Source organism: Dryobates pubescens, chromosome 12, assembly GCF_014839835.1.
Source record: "Dryobates pubescens isolate bDryPub1 chromosome 12, bDryPub1.pri, whole genome shotgun sequence".
In the NCBI taxonomy this organism is placed as follows: Eukaryota; Metazoa; Chordata; class Aves; order Piciformes; family Picidae; genus Dryobates; species Dryobates pubescens.
Genome location: NC_071623.1, coordinates 8,218,614 through 8,240,494, shown reverse-complemented (window position 1 = coordinate 8,240,494; position 21,881 = coordinate 8,218,614). Strand labels below are relative to the sequence as shown.

The 21,881-nt window shown below is 44.6% G+C and overlaps 1 protein-coding gene across 3 annotated transcripts; it reads left to right on the top strand.

The window, feature by feature from the left end:
- The first annotated feature begins 502 nt into the window (after nucleotides 1-502).
- On the top strand, nucleotides 503-21,503 carry ACOT9 (acyl-CoA thioesterase 9). Of its 3 annotated transcripts, XM_054166120.1 has the most exons (16): nucleotides 503-682; nucleotides 2,540-2,631; nucleotides 4,117-4,143; nucleotides 7,795-7,840; nucleotides 10,602-10,772; nucleotides 10,867-10,904; nucleotides 12,291-12,374; nucleotides 12,755-12,858; nucleotides 14,257-14,330; nucleotides 16,089-16,156; nucleotides 17,293-17,404; nucleotides 18,358-18,448; nucleotides 19,182-19,267; nucleotides 20,069-20,156; nucleotides 20,347-20,497; nucleotides 21,345-21,503. In XM_054166120.1, exons 1-16 carry the CDS (start codon nucleotides 669-671, stop codon nucleotides 21,401-21,403), a joined length of 1,305 nt encoding a protein of 434 aa, XP_054022095.1. In that variant the 5' UTR covers nucleotides 503-668; the 3' UTR covers nucleotides 21,404-21,503. The 3 variants fall into 3 exon arrangements, with proteins under 3 accessions (XP_054022095.1, XP_054022096.1, XP_054022097.1); XM_054166121.1 differs by lacking the exon at nucleotides 4,117-4,143; XM_054166122.1 differs by lacking the exons at nucleotides 4,117-4,143; nucleotides 7,795-7,840 and having other exon boundaries at nucleotides 659-682.
- The last annotated feature ends 378 nt before the right edge of the window (nucleotides 21,504-21,881 follow it).

Here is a 21,881-nt window from a genome sequence, read left to right as displayed (position 1 = left end):
CTCATGATGAACTTCTTCCTAACACCCAATCTGAATCTACCCATTTCTATGTTGTTTTTATTTTTTTTTTTAATTGGTTATATTTACCTCTCTAACCAATTAAACCCATCAATTATCCTGACCTTCTGAACCTGTGTCAGGGAAAGAGGCCCATGTTAATGTTGCCAGTTTCCCTACAGCGCTGTGAAGCAGGCAGGTGTGGAGGTGTTGCGTGTAGCACCAGACACCTCCATGTCCGCGTAGTGTGCGTTCTCTTCAGGACACCGTGAAGAGTATTTAAGAATAAAAATCAAGATACTTATTAAAAACAAGCCCCACTCAGAGGCGGGCAGCCCCAGCCTCCGCTCCGCTGTGCACGGGAGGGAGGTCCGGCGGCCTGCCGTGTGTGGAAGGCGCCACGCCTGTGTTGGCGGGAGGCCGAGGGCGCCCGCGGGCGGGAAGGGCTCGCAGCGGCCCTGCGTGGGGAGCGCACAGCGCGTCACGCCGCGGCGGCAAGGCCGCCTGCAGACCGCTTTCTGTATCAGGCAAGCCGCGAGTCTATGGTCTTGGAGGACTGCATGCTTGGGGCAGGCGTGGCTCCGCAGGCGCTGGGCGAGCAGCGGAATTCTTGACGGCCTTGGCCCGGTCCCGGTTCCGGTTCCGTCCCAGGTTACGACGCGGCGCGTACCATGCTGGCCAATCGGTAAGGCTGCCCCCGTCCCCAGTAGCCCCTGCCTGCGGGGCCGGGTGGGGAAGCGTGGGAGGCCGGGGCACAGGCAGCTCCCTGAGGGGAGGTTGTGGTTCGCCCGTCCGCGGGGCCCGGCGGTGCTGGGGATGTGGCGCAGGACCCACCACTGGATGTGGCTGTGAGCAACCTGCTGTAGCCTGAGGTGTCTCTGCCCGTGGCAGGGGGGGTGGAACTAGATGATCCTTGAGGTACCTTCCAACCCTAACAATTCTATGATTCTGTGATCCGGGCCGGCGCCGCCCTGCCCGAGGGGTGCCGTGCCCCGAGTCCCGCCTAGTGGTTTCCCAGCCCTCTCCCGTAAGGGGCTCCGGGCGTTGTTTGGAGGGGCGCTGGCAGCCTACAACGTGTAGCAGCGCGGGCCGGAGGGATGGCGGCCGGCCCGGCGGTGTGGGGAGCGGTCTCCCGGTCCAGTGTGTCTGAGCGGCACCGAGCTTGGTGAGGTCTGTCGGGCGTGCGGGCCAGTCGAGCGGGAAGTCATCTGCTGGCCGTGCCATGAGAGACGAGTCCGTTAAGCTGCAGAGTTTTCAGCATTGCCGTTCATGTCATCTCTGGTACATACCAGACTCTGCTGGCTCCTGAGGGTACCCTTGGTGTACCTGCAGACAGGAAGATTGTGTGCATATGACACACACGTATAGATAATGTACATGGATAAGGTGAGCATGGCTCTGAGTTTTTGCTGGTGTATGGGGTGGTGCCTCTATTTTGAACTGAAGCCTCAGCCACAACTGAAGTAAACTGAGAGACAGGCAGCACATGTTCATTGTCAGGATAGTACCCTGTGTTGTAAAGAGAGGTTTTACTCCTGCTGACCCTCTGTATTTTTGTCTTAACACAGTTTTGCTTGCCTGGAGAAGTTTCCCAGGCTACTCTTTGGGTGAACACCAAATTGCTGGGTGGATTACATTCTCTGCAGGGTTTCAGGTTGTCCCTTCTTTCTGAACAGCTAAGAGGATTGCATCCTGCACTTTGAGTTGCAGCAGAACTAAGCCACGGAGGAGACCAGGTTTAGCTGATTGGGACTTTGTTGGAGGCCTTATTGGTAGCCGCCAACGCTATGCACACCAGTCCAGTGCAGGAGAACTGGTTATGGTCATGGATGATTTCCTAGGTCCTGTCTGTGTTAGGATGTCTACAGCTCAGTAGCTGCTGTTCAAGCTAAGCTGGTTGGCCCAGGCTGAGAGGGTTGGGGTCATGCAGTTTGGAGAACAGAAGCCTCCAAGAGACCTTACTGTGGCCATCTCGTAGGCTGAACTGGGCCTGCAAGAAAGCTGGTGAGGGACTTTTTAGCATGTTGGGTAGTGATAGGACTAGGGGGAGTGGATCCAAGCTAAAGGAGGATAGATTTACATTAAACATTAGGAAGAAGTTCTTCACTATGAGGTTGGTGAGACACTGGAACAGTTTGCCTGGGGATGTGGTAGAAGCCTCATGCCTGGAAGTTTTTACGGCCAGGCTGGATGTATCTCTGAGCAACCTGATCTAATGTGATGTGTCCCTGCCCATGGCACAGCGGTTGGAACTAGATGAGCCTTGAGGTCCCTTCCAACCCTGACAGTTCTGTGTGATACTGTGTGAATAATCAATGAAGAGAACAGCTACTGCCAGTAGATCATTCTTCCTTCCTGTTTTCAGATAAGGACAGGTGTCAGTTGGAATTTCAGCTGGCTTGAATTGTTGTACTGATAGTGTCTGGTTCTAAAAATGAGGAATGGAGTTTCTGCATTAATCTGCAACATTCCAGGAATAAATCCTAAGTTATTTTCATTACATTAGTTTTAATGACACTGAATTCTTCCACTCTGACTATAGGCTGTGCACCATGAGGAAGCTTCCTTCTGTTCTGGCTAAGGCACTCACTTCTGGGACCAGTGGTTCCCCAGTGCTTCCTGACATGTCTGAAGGTAAAGTGAGTCATTTGTACTTCAGAACATTTAGCACTGTTTCTAAGGAGTTCATTCTTTCAGGTGTTTGCCTTTCATGTGTTAATATGGTTTGGATAATGGGCATGCCCTCCACTATTAACTCTAGTATAAGTGTTTAGGACATAGCAGAAAGTCACTGTACGTGTTTGGAGATGAATGTCAAAAAATCTGCAGGATCCTTGAAGCAGCAGATTTAGGAGTTCCTCTCATTCTTCAGTCTTGAAAGAGTGTGTGATTCTTTTCTGGAGGAACAACTGCTTCTCAAGTTGACTCTAGATACAAAGTTCACCTAGTACAGACAGGTACAGAATGGCTAAGAAATTGAAGAATTGAGTGGAAATATTGTCTTACAGAACTTTTAATGTGTCAATACTTAATTTTGTAAGCTGAGAGAAATCTTGTAATCGGATCAGCAGCGTTGCCTTGTGAAATGCCCTTGTCAATAGAGCTTTGTGTTCAAAGATTTAGTGCTCTAGTAGTCATAAACCATAATGTTCCTGTTTCAGAAGCTTTTAAGAAAGTTTTCCTGCATTCTAAGTCCATGTACTGAGAAAAGGGGAGGAGGAAAAGGCTGGTACAAATAATTCCTGCATGGATTCCTGCTTGTTTCTGAAATCTTTACCCCTTTGTTTTCTAAATAGAAACCACAGGCATGTAGACAGCTAGGGTTATTTGTTGTTAGAGAATTTGTATCCATTATTGTTACCAATTATTAATTTGGAAGGTTAAAGGAGCCAAACAGGGATATAGAATGTTGCATGCTAGCAGATTTGATAGCAGTACTATTTAGAAGGCCAGTAAAAATAGTAAAGCAGTGAGGCCATCTTGGCCATGCCTTGTTTTTGTTTCCAAGGAATATTTTTTTAAAGTATGTCTGTTAATATTTGAGTTTCTGTTCCAAAATGGTAGCATTGAAATAATGTTGTGAGAACTTCTGTTGATGTGTAATGTAGTTTCCTTTAATTTGATATCCATGTTTTCACAAAACACCAAAATACTTCATGGCTTTTCACAAGCCTTTTCCCATTTTTTGGGTCCATGTTGTGAATGCCCTTACTTCTTCCATGGTTCTCCCAAAGGCTACACGAAGCAGGACTTTGGAAGTTTTCTCTGAGATAGCTCTCATCCTGTTTCCTGAAAAATGCTTCACATACTCCTTTTTGGGTTAATAGTATTTGTCAACAATACATGGTAGCACCAAGTCTGAGAAGCTGACTGGAATTAAGACTGCAAGTAGAGCCAGGTGACAAAGGGACCCACTGGAAAGCTGCCTGTGAGGGAAAGGATGAACTCTGTTGAAAGCAGAAATATACTGACAGTAAATCAGGCAAGGACAGGTTGTTTATAGTTGCTTACTAAAATAAAGGAACATGTACAGGTAGAACAATCAGGTATCTCTTTACTAAATGTAATTTGCATTGTTTCTTTTAATTGTTAATCTAACCTATGTTTTCCACTCCACAGGACACTTAGCCATTCATGTCAATGATGGTGTGTTGTGGTAATCTGTACATATTTTGATATTTGCTATAACACTAAACTTCTACTCAGCTACTGATTTTTCCTTACTTCAGCATTCACAGAAAAATGAAATGCTATTATTCTTCACTATCAACTTGCTTAAAGCCTCTTTGCCTTCAGTGAATGGCTCTGACCTTATCTGTGGCAATGTTGTACCAGGTCTCTGTCAGCACATGGTGTTTCTGGTGGCGTGGTGGCTAACACACTTTGAAGAGGCTTGTGGGATACAAAATCTCTTATGCATCAGTTCCTGCAGTACTTTACTTTGTTTTAAACATTTGAATGGGTCCAGAGGAGGGCCTCAATGATGGTTAGAGGGCTGGAAAACCTCCACTATGGGGACAGGCTACCAGAGTTGGAGGTTTTTAGCCTGGAGAAAAGAAGGGTCCAGAGAAGCTTCACAGTAGTCTTCCAGTACCTGATGGGGGCCTGCAAGAAAGCCAGGAAGGGATTTCTGCCAAGGGCTGGGAGTGATGGGATGAGAGGGAATGGATTGAAGCTTGAGGAGGGCAGATTGAGACTGGAGATTAGGAAAAAAATCTTTATAGTAAGGATGGTAAGACACTGGCACAGGTTGATCAGGGATGTCATGAATGCCCCCTCCCTGGAGGTGTTCAAGGCTAGGTTGGATGAGGCCTTGAGGAGCCTGGTCTAGTGTAAAGTGTCCCTGCCCATGGCGAGGGGATTGGATCTTTGAGGTCCCTTTCAACCCAAACCATTCTATGATTCTACGACTTGGCATCCTTCACTGAAGTCCAGATTGAGCTCTATACAAAACCTGGTGCTAAAATACATTGCAGTGGTCTGCCTGAACCTAGATGCAGCCTGGGGAGGCCCAGCTCAAGGGATCATGGATCTCATTGGCAGAGGTGAACGTAGTGACCACGTCCATGTCTGGCTGCCCTCGTGTCCTTCATCACAGCACAGTGCAAGGAAACCTAGACCCTGCTGCTCTGACATTAATGATCCACACATCACCATTTAGCAGATACTGGGAAAGAACACGGCATGGTCGTGATGGGTATTTGCTGTAATTGTTCTGCATGTTTAAAACACTGGCCAAAGAGGAAAAGAGAAGGGTTTTTAAAATTTTTATACTTAATTACTGCCTTACATTTCTGTTTGAGATAGCTAATCCCTAGAAGAGTAATATAGTCACCCCATGGGGGATAAAAGAAAAAACTATGTACTTGAGATTGTAAAATGGGCTAGATGTAGCTTGGCAACATTTTAGAAGCACTCTTAGGCTTTGTCTCTTTTACTGCTTAAAAAATTTAAAATAATTCCACAGTCTTAGCCTGGCAGATGTTTACTTGCATGCCCAAAATTGAAACCAGAAGTAGTAAATGGGACTAAATCTATATCTTCCTCTTTGCAGGGTTGGACGTGAAGATTTTTTTTCTGAGGCCTTTCTACCTCTTTAAAGTTAAAAAGTTAAGGTGAAAGTTTAAACACAGAGAAAGTGCTGTTGATAGCCTCTCCATCCCAGCACAGTCTGCACACTGTTGGAAATGGAGGTTTTGTGTTCTAGAAGCTGTAAGGGTGTTTCTGCTAACACTGTATTGCTCCAGTGCATGGTATGGCAGCTTCACAGGTGGAGTATGAGTAACTGGACAGTAGTATCAATGCTTTAAACAAGCCCTGCTACTTCTTTAAAAAAAAAAAAGAATCAGACCTTCCCCCCTCCTTCTAAAAAATTAAATGAATCAAGTTTAACATATTCAATCAGTTCCTTTCACTGGAAATGTTTATTCTAATAATTAGTAGAGGAACTCTTCTAATTTCCAAACATATTTGTAGCCTAATTTCCTAAAGAAATGAAGCCTAAGCAATCTCTTTTGTCTTTGTCTGCTTATCTTCTTGTCACCCTCTTCTTCCAGAACCTTTTATTGCTTGATGTCAGCACAAATTCTGAAGAGAAATGTGTTTCCACAAGCTTTGTGAAAACTGCCTTCCTAAGCATTAGGGTGCCAGAGCTAGTGTTGGGGTCAGCCATGGACCATGGTGTTTGCTGGTGGCTGGTGAGTGGGATCTGCATGCTGGCTGGTTGTCAGTCAGCTTCTTGCCTACCTTTGGGCTAAACGTAGCTCATGCTGGTGCTTACCTACAGGACAGGTGAAACAGAAGCAGTCTGGGAGTGTAAGGAAGGGAGCTGATGGTGTTGCAGGGGAAGGAACAAGAAAGGGGAGGGTTTAGGGGTATTGCAGTGGTGGTGTGCTTGGGGAACCCGAGTAGGAAAGCAGCAGAAACTGAAGTGACTGTATAGGGGAGAGAGGGGCAGAGCTGGATTTGGCTGAGGAGGAGTATATGATTAGACTGGATCTTAGCATGTTCTTCAGAACAAGGGTGATGAAACTTTGGAATAGGTTGCCTAGAGTGGTTGTGGATACCTCCTCCTTGGAGGTGTTTAAGGCCAGATTGGATGACGCCTTGGCAACCAAATCTGAGCGGTGTCCCTGATCATGGAGTAGATGATCTCTAAGATCCCTTCCAACTTAAGCCATTCTATGAAATACTTAGGATATGGGGCTCTGCTAGCTCTAGGTGTCAGCAGACAGCTTGCTGATCACTGTGAGTGTTCTGACTGGGCATTTAGTTGGAAAAGTGCCAAGCCTGATTATGTCTAATAACCTAAAAGTACAAAGGATCAGCCTGTGAATCACCAGCAGCCCTCTTCCTGTTGCACCATGAAGTTTTGGATTGTTTTGGTAGCCCTTCCTTATCTGTCCCTAACCATTTTGCCCTAATATTTGAACCCCCTTGTATAAAAGTCTTTGTAAATAACTAAGGAATCCCTCCCATACAATTCCCAGCTTCTGTTCTGAGCTTGGGAGTTGTTGCTGCTTGTTTTCAGGTGTTCCCAAGCAGCATATATTGACCTGCCTAACAGTGATGGAGTAGTTTGATAGATTTGCTGGGACCTTAGCACACTTATTCTGAGGAAGAGTAGTAAAATTGCTGTGCAGATTATTCTTGACATTTAGGGAAGGCTTGTGCAGAATTGGTATTAACTCTGGTAGTGCAAACAGTGCTAGAATCAATTTTGTAGGCTTGTTCCCAGTGTTCTATCACTGTGTTCTTTGAGGCTGCTAATTGAGGTTGTTAAACCCTTCTGGCAGCAGCCAGTCTGCTGATAGTGCCTGCCTTCTTGGGTGGGTTTCTTTAAATCGTGCTCTCCTCATTCCCTGTCTTTCAGCTGCACTGCTCCTTTTATTGCTCTTCCATGACTTTCTGAGTTGTGTTATCTCCACACTTTGTTTGTGTTTAGGCTGAAAATATTTTCACATCAATATTCCTCAGTCTGATCTTGATGATCTCACTCTTTCAGCTGTTAATTAGCACTTGCAGGTGTTTGATTGTATTAATAAACACTCTTCCTTGGCTGTACACAATAAGCTATGGAATCACGTTACTCAACCCATTATTGTGATGTGCCTACTAACAGCATAATTGAATTTGGCCAAACTTTGGTTTCTGGGCTGCTATTTGCATGAGTTTGCTTTAATTTTTCTGGGCTGGGATGAGGATTGTGCCTTTCAGCACCAGGCAACCTCACGTTCATCACTTGCAGAACCAAGCTTGATTTGCTTTGCCTTTTGTTTGTTTGTTTGTTTTTTCCAGTGCGGAGCAGATTGAGGGATATAGTGGGAGCATCCACCAACTGGAGGTACAGTGTGTTTTACTTCATTTGTTGTCTTGGTTTGAGCTGAAACAGCTCTGGACTGAGGGCAGAACGAATTTACCCCAAAGGAGTAAACAAACACGCTTGCAGGGAATTGGAGGCTAAATAGAAATGCTATTTACAGAAGTAACTCAAATACAAAAGGTACCGAGGTAAAAGGATATATCTGCATACTCACATATGGTTTGGCTTGGCCAAGGCCTCATCAGCCAAACTAGGCCCAAGGTGGGCTCTGTACTAGGTTTTACTGTCTCCACCACCCCACAGATAGGCCCAGAGTAGGGTCTCAGCTGCACAGCAGAAATAGATTCACAGTATCACAGTACATTAGAGGTTGGAAGGGACCTCCAGAGACCATCCAGTCCAACCCCACTGCCAGAGCAGGATCACCCAGGGTAGTCCACACAGGAATGCATCCAGGTGGGTTTGGAAAGTTTCCAGAGGAGGAGACTCCTCAACCTCCCTGGGCATCCTGCTCCCGTGCTCCATCACCCTCACTGTAAAGAAGTTTCTCCTCATGTTGAGCTGAAACCTTCTGTGTTCAAACTTGAACCCACTGTTCCTCGCCTTATTACAGCATACCACTGAAAAGAGCTTGGCCCCCTCCACTTGACACCCACTCCTCAGCTATTTATACATATTGGATCAGATCCCCTTTCAGTCTTCTCCAGACTAAGCAGCCCCAGGGCTCTCAGTCTCTCTTCATAGGGGAGATGCTCAAGTCCCCTAATCATCCTATGGGGGTGCTCTCATTCCCACACAGCCAAAAGTGATAGCAGCAGCCACATGCCCAGGGAAGAGAGGCCAGAGAGAGATATGATCAGAAGGTCTGCTCCTTATATAGGGAGATGCAGGAAAAGGGGATAGAATAATAGAGGTTAAACAATATTAGTTTGCTGACTGGGGAAGAAAAGAGATCCAGCTAAAAAATAATGCAAACAAGCTTTCTGAATTGTTACTTTGTGGATCACAAACTTCTGAGATATCTCTGGCAGAAGATCTTTAGCACTAAGAGGACAAAATACATCATCTTGGTGCTTATGATATTCTCCCATGAGCTTTGAATCCAATGGCAGTTGAAGAGCTGTAGAGTCTGACTGGAAATGTTATCTTGCAGTTACTTCTTGAGTTGTCTGTTGCTGGATTACTCACATGGTAGATGTATCCTGCACTGAATTTGTAGGTAGCTGAGCTGGTTCACTGTGAAACAGGCTGCATTATGACTGGCCTTGCAGCACCCATGTCACTTTGCCAAACTGTTGGGATTGGGGTCTCCTTAGTCAGGTTTAACAAAGTCAAGTGCCAGGTCTTGCACTTGGGTCACAACAACCCCATGCAACACTACAGACTTGGTGGAAAGTTGCCTGGTGGAAAAGGACTTGGGGGTGCTGGCTGACAGCCATCTGAACATGAGCCAACAGTGTGCCCAGGTGGCCAAGAAGGCCAATGGCATCCTGTCCTGGATCAGGAATAGTGTGGCCAGCAGGACTAGGGAAGTGATTGTGCCGCTGTACTTGTCACTGGTGAGGCTGCACCTCAAATACTGTGTTCAGTTTCGGGCTCCTCACTACAAGGACATTGCGGTGCTGGAGTACGTCTAGAGAAGGCAACAAAACTGGTGAAGGGTCTGGAGAACAAGACTTAGGGGGGTCAGCTGAGGGAACTGATTGTGTAGTCTGGAGGATACTGAGGGAAGACCTCCATTGCTCTCTACCACACCCTGAAAGGAGGCAGGAATGAGGTGGGGGTCAGTCTCTTCTCAGTATCAGGTGATAGGATAAGAGGAAATGGCCTGAAACTGTTCCAGGGGAGGTTTAGGTTGGATATTAGGAAAAATTTGTTAATTGCAGGAGTGGTCAGGCATTGGAATAGGTTGCTCAAAGAGGTGGTGGAGTCATGATCTCTGGAGGTGTTCAAGAAGTATGTGGACATGGCACTTTGGGATGTGGTTTAATGGCCATGGTGGTGTTAGGTCAGTGGTTGGACTCAGAGGTCTTTTCCAACCAAAACATTTCTGTGATCCTGGGCATTTCTTTTCTCTGCTGTAACTTAATTTAATTTATGTATAACTTAAGTCATTGATACTTTTGCTTCATTCAGGTTACCTTCATGAATTCGGTGGTGCAGCCCTGCGGGGTAGTGCTCCCTTTTCTTGTTTCTTTACTGAATAGTTGTAAGACGACTGGGTAGGAAGAAAGAGGGATTAATTTTCCCATTCTTTCAGCTTAATGATCAAGTGATGAACTGATGAGAACTCACCTGTGGGTGATAGCAAGTTTTAACAAATGAGTTCTGTTTGCTGTTAGTAACCAACACCATACATCTGCCTTACTTTGTGGGAGAGTTTGCAAATTGACTGTCCTTTAAAACTGGCACTGTAGAGTGAGTTGTGTTACCATAGCTATGGAAGTCATGAATGCTCACAAAACCTCAGAGATTAAACTACGCCTGATTGCTCTTTTCAAGGGGAACCATTTTGGTGGCATTCAGAATTAAATACATTTATTTCATCTCTTGGTGAAAAGTGTGTTTAAAAGGTGTTTATGAGTTTTCTGCAGCAGTGTTGCTTGGCATAGCTCGTTGTTTGCATTTCACTTTCTTTTCAAGGCACGCTTACTGTGTCTCGCTATTTTCACTGCTTTTTTTCTTTTCAGTTTGATGATCTTCAATGTGACATCATCTAGCTAGGGTTGCAGTTCTGTTGTCATGCTCCAGACACTGTATTTTTGGTTTTTTCTCTCAACAGGGATCATGTACAAGCAATGCAAGAAAGAAAGGCTCTTCATACGCTACTGGCAAAACGTCAGGAGGATCTTCCTCCTAGGAAAATGAAGGATAGCTACTTGGAAGTTATTCTGCCTCTAGGAAGTCAACCTGAAATAAGAGAGAAGTACCTGAATGTACACAACAGTGTGAGGTAACAAAGCAACCATGTTGCACATACAGGAAAGTGTCAACTTTCATTTACTCTGCATGCATGTATTTAATTGTCCAAACAAATTATTTTACAGATTTGGAAGGATACTGGAAGATCTTGACAGCTTAGGAGGTACGTATCTGTGTTCTGAAGAGGCCACAGGTCATGCAGACAATGTGAGTTTGGGTACAGTTGAGCACTGTTTGGTGCACTCTGCTCTTGTGAGACCCCACCAGTTCTGGTGCCCCCAGCATGACGGACATGGAACTGCTGGAGTGGGTCCAGAGGTGGGCACCAAGATGATCAGAGGGCTGGAGACCCTCCCCTGCAGGGACAGGCTGAGAGAGTTGGCATGGTTCAGTCTGAGGCTCTGAGGCAAATGGCCTTCCAGTATCTAAAGGGGGCCTACAAGAAAGCCAGGAAGGGACTTTTTACAAGGGCTTGTAGTGATAGAATGAGAGAGAATGGACTGAAGCTTGAGGAGGACAGATTTAGACTCCCTGACACAACTTCAACCCATTTCCTCTCATCCTGTCTCTGGTTACCTGGGAGAAGAGACCAACACCAGCCTCACTCCAACCTCCTTTCAGGTAGTTGTAGAGAGCAGTAAGATCTACCCTTAGCCTTCCCTTCTCTAGACTAAACAATCACACCTTCCTCAGCCACTCCTCCTCCAAACCCCTCCCCAGTCTTGTTGCTCTTCTCTGGACACGCTCTAGCACCTCAATGTCTTTCCTGTTCTCTGGCACCCAGAACTAAACAGAGCACTCAAGTTGAGGCCTCTCCAGGGCCAAATACAGGGGCACCATCACCTCCCTACTCCTGCTGGACACATTGCTGGTGATCCAGGCCAGGATGCTGCTGGCCTTCTTGGCCAGCTGGGTACACTGCTGGCTCATACTTTTGGTGATGGAAATCTGTGATGAGTGAAAATCACATGAGCACTAGAAAACCAAAATCCTTTGCAGCCTTGTTTTTCTTCAAGGAGTCTGTTTACTTGGATGTGCTCTTAGAAGCACAGTGAGTTAATTTAAATAGTGGTTTGGCTGGTAGTAATTAGAGTGTGATAAATATCTCTGCCTGTGCTTTCGTGCCTGTAAGGCACAGTTTATACAATCTGCACCTCTTTAAAGGACTCGCTATTTGCAAACAAGTCCTCAGATAGCATGTATCCTTGGACAACCTGCTTGAAAATAAACTAGGAGTTGGGAATGATCTGAGACAGTGGGTTGCAAGTGTAAAGAGATTGTGGGATTGGAAGTAGAGCAATGGGTTGATTTTAAAGTGCTCGGCTGTATTTGTAGTAAGTAAATATGCACGTAACTGAGACAGCTGCTGAATCACTCTTTTCTTTATAGCAGCTCTGTGAGGTACAGCCATGAAAATGTGGAATTCATTTGCACTCCTACAGTGTGATACTTCAGTTTGTATTTTCTCATGCTTCACAAGGATGGCTTTGATCTGCTTCACTGAAACTTTCGTTAAAGAGCTGACTCCCATTTTTGTTTCTCTCTGCAGTTCTTATTTGCTACACTCACACCAAGCAGGAAATGCAGCCAAAGTCTCCCTTATCAATAGTTACAGCTCTGGTGGATAAAATCAGTAAGTGGCAATTGGGTCAGTAGAAATCTGTTCATCTTCCTGTTTCAGCAGCTGCTGCCTTCTCCTGTTTGGTACTGGCTTCATTACTGAACAGTATTTGTTCTGGGGAGTTGGACCTAGCTTTTGTCACATGTTCTGTTGAACATCTCTGCGAGTCTGCTGTCATCTCTGTGTACTTTCTCCTCCTGTTCTGCCTTTGAAGTCTGATAAGCCAGAAAGTGCAGGCTGGTGGTTGTGTCCCTGGCAAAAGCTTTCTTTTCTGGGTTGTCTTTGCATGTATTGCCTCTTGCAGAATACAAAAAGGTCTTAAGAGAATCCAGTCTTTCTAATGCTAGATGTGAGTCATCAGTCTCCAGTAACCTCTGATGTTTGTCTTGTAGACTTGTGCAAGAAAATTATATACCCAGATCGTGACATCAAATTCACAGGCAATGTCTCTTGGGTTGGGAAGACCTCAATGGAAGTTAAGATGCACATGCTGCAGGTTAGTTCCTGTGAATTCTTTCCATCTCATTACAGGCATGAGGTGTTTCAGGGTGTTGGAACAAGCTGCCCACAGAGGTGTTCAAGAATCTGTAGATGTGGTGCTTCAGGATATGGTTTAGTGGTCATGGTAGTCGGGTTATGGTTGGACTCAGTGGTCTTAAAGGTCTTTTCCAACCTTAATGATTGTGTGATTCTATGATATTAGCAATCTGAATTACATTTTCTAGAATAACTACTTTTGAAGGGCTGGATTCAGCCCTAGTGTTTCAAGACCAAGATGACTTCCAGAAGTCTAGGTGCAGCAAGATACTCTGTTGCTAATCTTTCTTTCAAGGCATGCATTTTTCTTAACCAGTGTTTTGCAATTAAACTGCTGCACAGTACCCCTACAGAATACTGTTTCCAGCTCTGGAGCCCTCAATAAAGGAAAGACATGGACCTGATGGAGCAGGTCCAGGGGAGGGCCGTGAAAGTGATCAGGGGGCTGGAACACCTGCTATGAGGACAGGCTTTCAGTACCTGAAGGGGACCTACAAGAAGGCTGCAGAGGGACTGTTTCCAAAGGCCTGAAGTGATAGGAACAAGGGGTAATGGTTTAAAATTAGAGAAGATGGATACTGAAAGGGTTGTCAAATACTGGAATGTTCTGCCCAGGGCAGTGGTGGAGTCATCATCCCTGGAAGTGTTTAAGCAGTGTGTGGACCTGGCACTTACGGACATGGTTTAGTGTTGACCCTGGGTTGAAGGTTGGACTGGATAATCTTTGAGCTCTCTTCCAATCAGATGTCTTCTGTGATTCTGTGAAAAGTACATTTTGATTGGATGTTAGGAATAAGTTCTTTACCATGAGGGTGCTGCAACACTGCAACAGATTGCCCAGGGAGGTGGTTGAGGCCCCATCTCTGGAGATACTCAAGGTCAGGATCAACAGGGCTCTGAGCAACCTGATCTAGTGGAGGATGTCCCTGCTGACTGCAGGGGGATTGGACTAGATGACCTTTGGAGGTCTCTTCCAACCCAAACCATTCTATGATTTGTTGTCTGCATTTGTCACAGTGCTGCATCTGTGGCAATTTGGTACTGACAAAAAATGTTGTGACTTTTCTCAGAATAAAGGGCATGTGGTTCCTTTCATAGTGCCTATGTTGATTTCCTCCTCTCCCAGCTGATAGCAGTTCATAAGCATTCCCTGCTTCATACTTACATTGCAGAACTCCTGAAACTAGAGTCTTCATGTCTGTTATTTCTTTCTCTTTGAGCTATTTTGAGAGATCTTGGAAGGGATGAGAGAATGTGAACGTGAACATTAACATTGTGATGACATAGTTGATGTCCACTGGAGAGCTTGCTTAGAACATTGACAGTTTTAGTGCTTATAATTTCCTGTCTCTCTTAGCTCCTGGATGGTGATTACAGCCCTGTGTTAGATGCAACCTTTGTCATGGTGGCTCGGGATCCAGAGAACAAACGGTAAGGTGTAGGACAGCAAAAGAGTGTTCAGACTTCAGCTGTGGTTGAAAATATCAGAGAAGGCAGCTTGCTAGATGTGTGCAGAAGCCATATAGTGTAGGTGAGAAATAAATCACACAGTTAATGTTTTCTGCTGGCAAGTTTTACCTTCCTGCAGCAAGCTTCAGAGCATTGATTTCAACAGCCAGATGATACTAGGAATTGCTGTTAGTCTTGGGATCTGACCTTTTTCTTTAGCAGATTTATCCCTGTGTTTGAGTGAGTGGCCTGATGAACACAGAAGTGAATGAGTGGCCTGATGAACACAGAAGTGAATGAGTCTGCTGGAAACCCACCTGCATTCTAGTAGTTGTTGGAATGAATCACCTTCTTGTCATACAAAATGGAAAAGATTGAGTTTCAATGATTAAATAGTCTGAGTGAATAGGCCATTAATTCCCCAATAGACCCATGTTAGATGTCATGAGAATAATTCAGTCTACAACTTGCTTAAGTAAGTAACATGGAATTGATGAGTATCACCACAGAACTGGAAAAAAACCCCAACCTCATTTATTTTTCTGGATTTACTCCCTGTAATTCCTTAGTCACTAAATTCACTGGTTGATTAGTTTTGGTTTTGGTTTCAGTTTGCTGTCCAGCTCTGGAGCCCTCAACACAGGGAGAACTGGACCTGCTGGAGTGGGTCCAGAGGAGGGCCACAAAGCTGATCAGAGGGCTAGAATATCTCTGCTACAAGGACAGGCTTAGGGAGCTGGGGTTGTTCAGCCTGGAGAAGGCTCTGGGGAGAACTTTCAGCAGCCTGCAAAGGGGCCTGCAAGGCTGCAGAGGGACTCTTTACAAAGGCCTTGAGTGATAGAATGAGGGGCAATGGTTTGAAATTATAGGAGATTTAGATTGGATGTTAGGAACAAGTTCTCTACCACGAGGGTGCTGGAACACTGGCACAGGTTGCCCAGGGAGGTGGTTGAGACCCCATCACTGAAGATCTTCAAAGTCAGGCTCTACAGGTCTCTGAACAAGCTGATCTAGTGGAGGATATCCCTGCTGACTGCAGAGGGGGTTAGACTAGATGACCTGTGGAGGTCCTGTGATATTTGTGTGTATGTATAGATGTATTTCTGAGCATTTGTATAAAAGTCAAAAATAGGAAAATAATTAGAAATTTTGGGGAAGAATGGCTCTTGAAAATAACCATTTGGCTTTCCTTGTGAAAAGAAATAATGACATGTTATATGATGAGGTTAGATTGAACTTGTGCAGTAAAATAAAGGTACAAATTTTTCCTCAGGACAGACTGGTTTCACCTTCTTTTATAGGTGTTCCACATGGTAAACAACTTCTGGCTGTTGATAAGGCAGCCATGGGACCATATAGATGATATGAATACTTGGTAGCTACAGCATTTGCTCCTCCTTCTCCAGGAGAAGCGGTGCCATTCAGGATTTGTGTGTCCGATTTAGACTGTCCTAGGTAATCACATCTTAGTTATAAATTATAGGTCCAGTTATAACTCTTTAATAAGCAAAGACACATCACTTTGTCTTAGTTATAGTAGATTGGTTGAATTAAGTGTCACTTCAGAGTTAAAGAAATAGTGATACTCTGTTGGCAGTTGCACATCATGAAATACATGATTTATTTCTATGATACAACCTCTGTTCACCCTGTACAAAAACAAAAAAGGAAGACTGTTAAAATGTATTTACAGGACAAATTCTTGTAGACTGTTACTTAAAGAAAGTTTCTTGTCCACAGGCCAGCATTTGTTAATCCACTCATTCCTGAGGGCCCTGAGGAAGAAGAAATCTTCAAGCAAGGGGAATGTATGTCTTATTTCCTGGTACTATGCACATCTGCCTCAGGTTTAACTTAACAGATGGAAGGAAGTAAACTTCAGAGGGTGGTGAGACACTGGAACAGGTCACCCAGGGAGGTATAGTGGTTGCTCCCTTGCTGGAAGTGTTCAAGGCCAGGTTGGATGAGACCTTTGCAACCTCGTCTATTGGAAGGTGTCCCTGCCCATGGCAGGGGGTTTGAACTGGATGATATTTATGTTCCCTTCAACCCAAACCATTCTATAATTCTATGAAATGCTCCTTATTTGTTTTAAATCTGATTTTTTTCTGTCTCATGTGTGTCAGTAGTGTAAGAGAGTTTAAAAGCCTGTTGTCACATTCTGGGAAACCATTTGGCTAAACTGAAACACAAGGGCGCTCCTGATGTGCTCTGCAGCCCATGGAGGCATCTCTGTTTCCAGGCTGCTCACTGTATTTCAGATCTGAGTGCATCACAGGCTTTCCTACTGCTCTGGCTGAGTGCTTCCATGGGTCTGCTAGGTGCATCACAGCTCCTTACCTATCTGACTCCCTGTGCTCCTTTTGGAAAGAAACTCGAGAAAGGAAGCTCAGGAAAGGAAAAAGGAAAGGAGAAGGGGAAGGAGTGTGTAGCTGCATCTTTTGTTTCAAGCTGGAAATTTAAAACAGAGAATTAGAGGAATGTTAAAGATTGAATAAACTGAACAGAAGATCTATAGCAGTGTGTCCTATGGCAGTGAGTTCTGTCATAAATTTGCATTCTTGTCTCAGAGGCAAAACCTGAGGAAGGTTGTTTAGTTTCTTGTTTGATCTGTTTTTCTGTACTTTGAGGGGAGCACTAAAGTGTTCTGTAGGAGCAGCGGGTGAGTATCATAGGATAGGTGTAAAAGGTCTTCACATTGGTGAGGTAACAGTGGTAACAATTTCTGACTTGCTTTTCCATTGAGGGAGTCAGTTCTGAAAGCCAAATTTCTGTTGGAATCTCTAAGTCTGTGAAGTTACAGCTTTTAACTTGCAGGGGGTGAAAAAGATGAAAGAGCTGATTCCATGTAAAAATCTTCAGAGCCAAGCCAAGTGTTAGTTTGTTTTTTCCCCTTTGAACTCTAATATGTTGTGGTTTGTTTGGGTTTTTCTTTAATGTTTAGTGAACAAGCTGAGGAGGATTGATTTCAGCACTGCTTCCTTACTGAAAATGGCTCCCACTGCAGAAGAAAGAAACATTATTCATGACTTATTCCTGAATACATTGGACACAAGGCAAGAAGGGGAGGGATGGAGGATAACTGAAGTCTTATGAAGGACAAAAATATGTCTGTTGAGTGGGTGCTTGTAAGAGGGTACACTTCCCCCTCCCCCCATTTCACCACTGAAATGCTGTGGCAGTTTATTAGATACACAGGTACAAACTTTCATGTGACAGCTGCACCTCTTAAAAAGTCTTCTGTCCTCAGAGTGTCAGCTGTTGAAAGTGACTGCAAGTGCAAAGAGCTTCTGAGCAACCTGTTAGGAAACAGGTTAATGATGTTTAACCAAAGAAGGGAGTGGGATGGTTTTGCAGCTGTGTGGTTTGCACAATCTAAGAGTTTTCTGCCATGATACCCAGGAAAAAAAAAACTGTGAGGGTAGGAATTTGCCATGTTTTGAGAAGGTAACCTTGCAATGTATTTTAAATCTAATACTTGAGGATGGAGAGGAGAGATGGAGAGGTGGGCTGAGGAGGAGCTCATGAGGTTCAGTAAGGCAAAGTGTAAGGTCCTGCACCTAGGTCAGGGCAATCCTAGGTATCAATACAGGCTGGCGGATGAAGAAATTGAGAGCAGTCCTGCAGAAAAGGACTTGGGGGTGCTGGTGCAAGAGAAACTGGACACAAGCCCACAGTGTGCACTTGCAGCCCAGAAGGCCAGTGGCATCCTGGGCTGCATCAAAAGCAGTGTGGCCAGCAGATCAAGAGAAATTATCTTGCCACTTTAGTCTGCTCTGGTGAGACCTCAGCTGGAGTGCTGTGTCCAGCTATGGAACTCTCAACACAGGAGAGACATGGAGCTGCTGGAGCAGGTCCAGGGGAGGACCACCAAGATGATCAGGGGGCTGGAACAGCTCTGCTATGAGGACAGGCTGAGGGAGCTGTGTGTCTGCATCTGTTATCTGTGCATTTTTGACCTGCTGAATTCTGCTCCTGTGGACTATAAAGTTTATTGTTTCTTCCAAAGGACAGTAAGTTTCCGGAGTCGTAAACTACCGCCCAATTCAGTCTGGATGGAAGATGCAAAGCTAAAAGGCCTACAGATTTGTCATCCTCAGGTACTTTGAGAAGTAGTAATGAATGCTTTAAGGTTGAGGAGGGTAAATTTACACTAGATATTAGGAAGAAATTCTTTCCAGTGAGGGTGGTGAGACACTACAACAGATTGCCCAGGGAGGTCATGAGTGCCCCCTCCTTGGAGGTGTTCAAGGCTAGGCTGGATGAGGCCTTGAATGACCTGGTTTCGTGAAGGGTGTCCTTGTCCAGGGCAAGGGAGTAGAAATAGATTATCTTTAAGGTCCCTTCCAATCTAAACCATTCTATGAGTCTATGAATTACAGAAGCAGTTACTTATGAATTGTCTGGCAAGGCTATTCAATCCATTACGTTGTTTTAGTTCTGCAGTCCTTGCAGTGTTTTCAGATCTCCATTTCTTTTGACATTTTTCTGTTACCTGTATGGATTGCTACTGCAAAAGATGAGATGTTTCGTTCCTCTGTCTTCTTGCCAGATTATTAGTTTTGTCTAAATGAATTCCTTTGCAAAGTGTTCAAGTTGGGCTTCCGGTTGCTGACACAATTCTGAGGTTTTAGTTTTACATTGTCAAATGAATTGAATGAGCTTCTATTAAATAAAGTTGCCTCAGCCATTTGGGCTTTTGCAGGTGTATTTCAGCAGTGCTTTTTACACATTCCCATGGTGGGAGTGCTGTTAAAGGCTGTGAACTGCCACACAGCCTTCAGCACAACGCCTTGAGCAGAACAGTAGTTTGATTGTTGTTTCTACATACAGGAGCGTAACATCTTCAACAGGATCTTTGGAGGCTTCCTTATGAGAAAGGCATTTGAGCTGGGCTGGGCAACTGCTTGCAGCTATGGGTGAGTTGTTAGATCTGCAGTTTTGATGTGATCCAGAGCACTGTGCACACAGAGGTTGGGAAGCCAAGGTAACCAACTTACAGACAGTCTTGAGCAGAAAGCATCTGGGTGTCTAGCAGAATCTTACACTGTCCGTACAAGTGCAAACCAGCACTGTTTTACTCGGTTTACTGTTTGTATTTATGGAGATGTGCTCGCTGGAGCTTGGGTTTTAAGCAAGATAGCAAATAAACCTTTTTTTTTTTTTGTTTTCTTTTATCTTGCCAAGCTACTTTTGAAGATAAATTTTCTCTGTAACCATATAAAATAGGCATTCAATCAAATAAATGGTACATCATTTTCATTCTGTACGCAAGAGGAATGGTTTCTGAACTTCATCTAGTAACTGCTTGTGCTGATGTGTGGCTGAAGTCATCACCCAATAAAGATCTATGCATAAATTTAATGGAGCATGCCTAGCCTGATAGAAAGTGAAATGCTGTATGATGGTGCTTGGAAAACTTGAGTTGTAAGCAATGATGGTTTGAAGATTGCCTAGCAAGTGTAAGCCATAGAATGCACTAATGATGCACTAATGTATCCTTAGAGAGTGTGCATTTTTATGCATGAGAGAGGCTTTCTTCAGTCATTTTTCTCCTGAGTAATGACACAGTTCTTTAGCACTTCTTGTGGCCTGTGTTTAAGAGACAGATTTTTTTTTTAACTAGTACCCCTTCATTAAAATGCTGACACTAAAATATTTCATCTTTCTCCAAACACCCTCATTGTTCTTAAGAACAAACTTGTCTTTCTCTTGCACAGGAGTTCCAGACCTTTTATTGTATCTGTTGATGATATCATGTTTCAGAGGCCAGTTGAGGTTGGATCCTTACTGCTGCTTTCTGGGCAGGTAGGAGTTGAGTTATTTTTGCAGAGGATAAAACCTTATCTTTGCTGTAGTCACTCTTAATTACTGCTACTGAACAGTGCATTATGAGAGCATGTGACCTTTCCTGTGAAATAGTGCAATGAAGTCTGCTACAGTTTTTCAGTGGCAGTGATAAATTCTAAACTGTAACTCCTTTCTCTTACCTGTGTAGGTCTGTTACACAGAAAACAACTACATCCAGGTTCGAGTACACAGTGAGGTTTATGATGCAGACACCAGGGAGCAGCAGACAACCAACATCTTCCATTTTACATTTATATCTGAAAGTGAGGTCCCACGAGTTGTCCCCAAAACTTATGGAGGCAAGTATCCAATTAATGCATTGTTACCAGAACTCTGTAGACAAGATGTCAGAGAATCACTGAACATTAGGGGTTGGAAGTGACCTCCAGAGATCCTCCAGTCCAACCCCACTGCCAGAGAAGGAGCACCTAGTGTACATCACAGAGGAATGCATCTATGCAGGTTTGCAATGTTTCCAGAGCAGGAGACTCCACAACCTCTCTGGGCAGCCTGTTCCAGGGCTCTGGTACACTCACAGTGAAAAAGCTTTCCTTTATGTTCATGGGGAACCTCCTCTGCTCCAGCTTGCACCCGTTGCCCCTTGTCCTATCATTGGACATCCCTCAGCAGAGCCTGGCTCTGTCCTCCTCTGCCCTTTACATTGTTGCAGACATGAATGAGATCAGAGTCCTCTTCTCCAAGCTAAAGAGCCCCAGCTCCCTCAGCCTTTCCTCAGCAGGGAGGTGTTCCACTGCCTTCAGCATCTTTGTGGCTGCACTCTCTCAAGCAGTTCCCTGAGGTCCTTCCTGACTTGAGTGGCCCAGAACTGGATCAGCATTCCATCTGTGGCCCTACCAGGGCAGAGTAGTGGGGAAGGAGAACCTCTCTGGATCTACTAACCACAGGCCTTCTAATCCAGCCCAGGATGCCATTGGCCTTTGTGGCCTTTGTTCCCTTTCTTTTGGAACATTTAGGAGCTGAGCTTTTGGCATTTGAATAATTCACCAGGATTTCCTGGCAAGCCCCATTTGGTTTATGCTTTGACAACAGTGTGGACTGCATCTGAAGCTTTACCATTCTGTGTAGTTGCTGTGGCACCGCTATGAAGTTACTAATGTGGCTCTCTCTTGTCTCCACCTCTTTCAGAGTCCATGTTGTATTTAGATGGGAAGCGACACTTCGCTGAGCTCATGAAAGAAATCTGACAGCCTGAACGCTGCACCAGCAGTGTAGCAGGAGAGAGCTGGCACCAGAGGTGGCTAACAGACAGGTGTTTGCAATACTGAAAAAACCCCAACAAAACAACAAAACCGCTCCAAGCTCACACTGCACAACAACAACAAAACCCTTTTGAGTACTATTTATATCTTGGCATATATTTTGATTTTGCTGTTTGTTTGCTTGTCTGTTTTTTCCTTTGGTTGGTTTTTTTTTTTGTGTGTTCTATGCTGCTAGGATTTATTTAAATCTTACACATGGCAATGATAAGAAAAAAAGGCTGAAAAAAGACAATTTCAAGCTTTAGATAGCTTCTCTGTGTCATCTTTGAGAGATTTCATGATGATCTTTGCTGTCTTGGTCACCATCTACCTTCTTGCCCTTAGAACCTCTTCTTTGTGTTTCCCTCAGAAGAGAAAATGTGTGCAATAAGTTGATAGAGATGAAGCTGCTTGACCTACATCC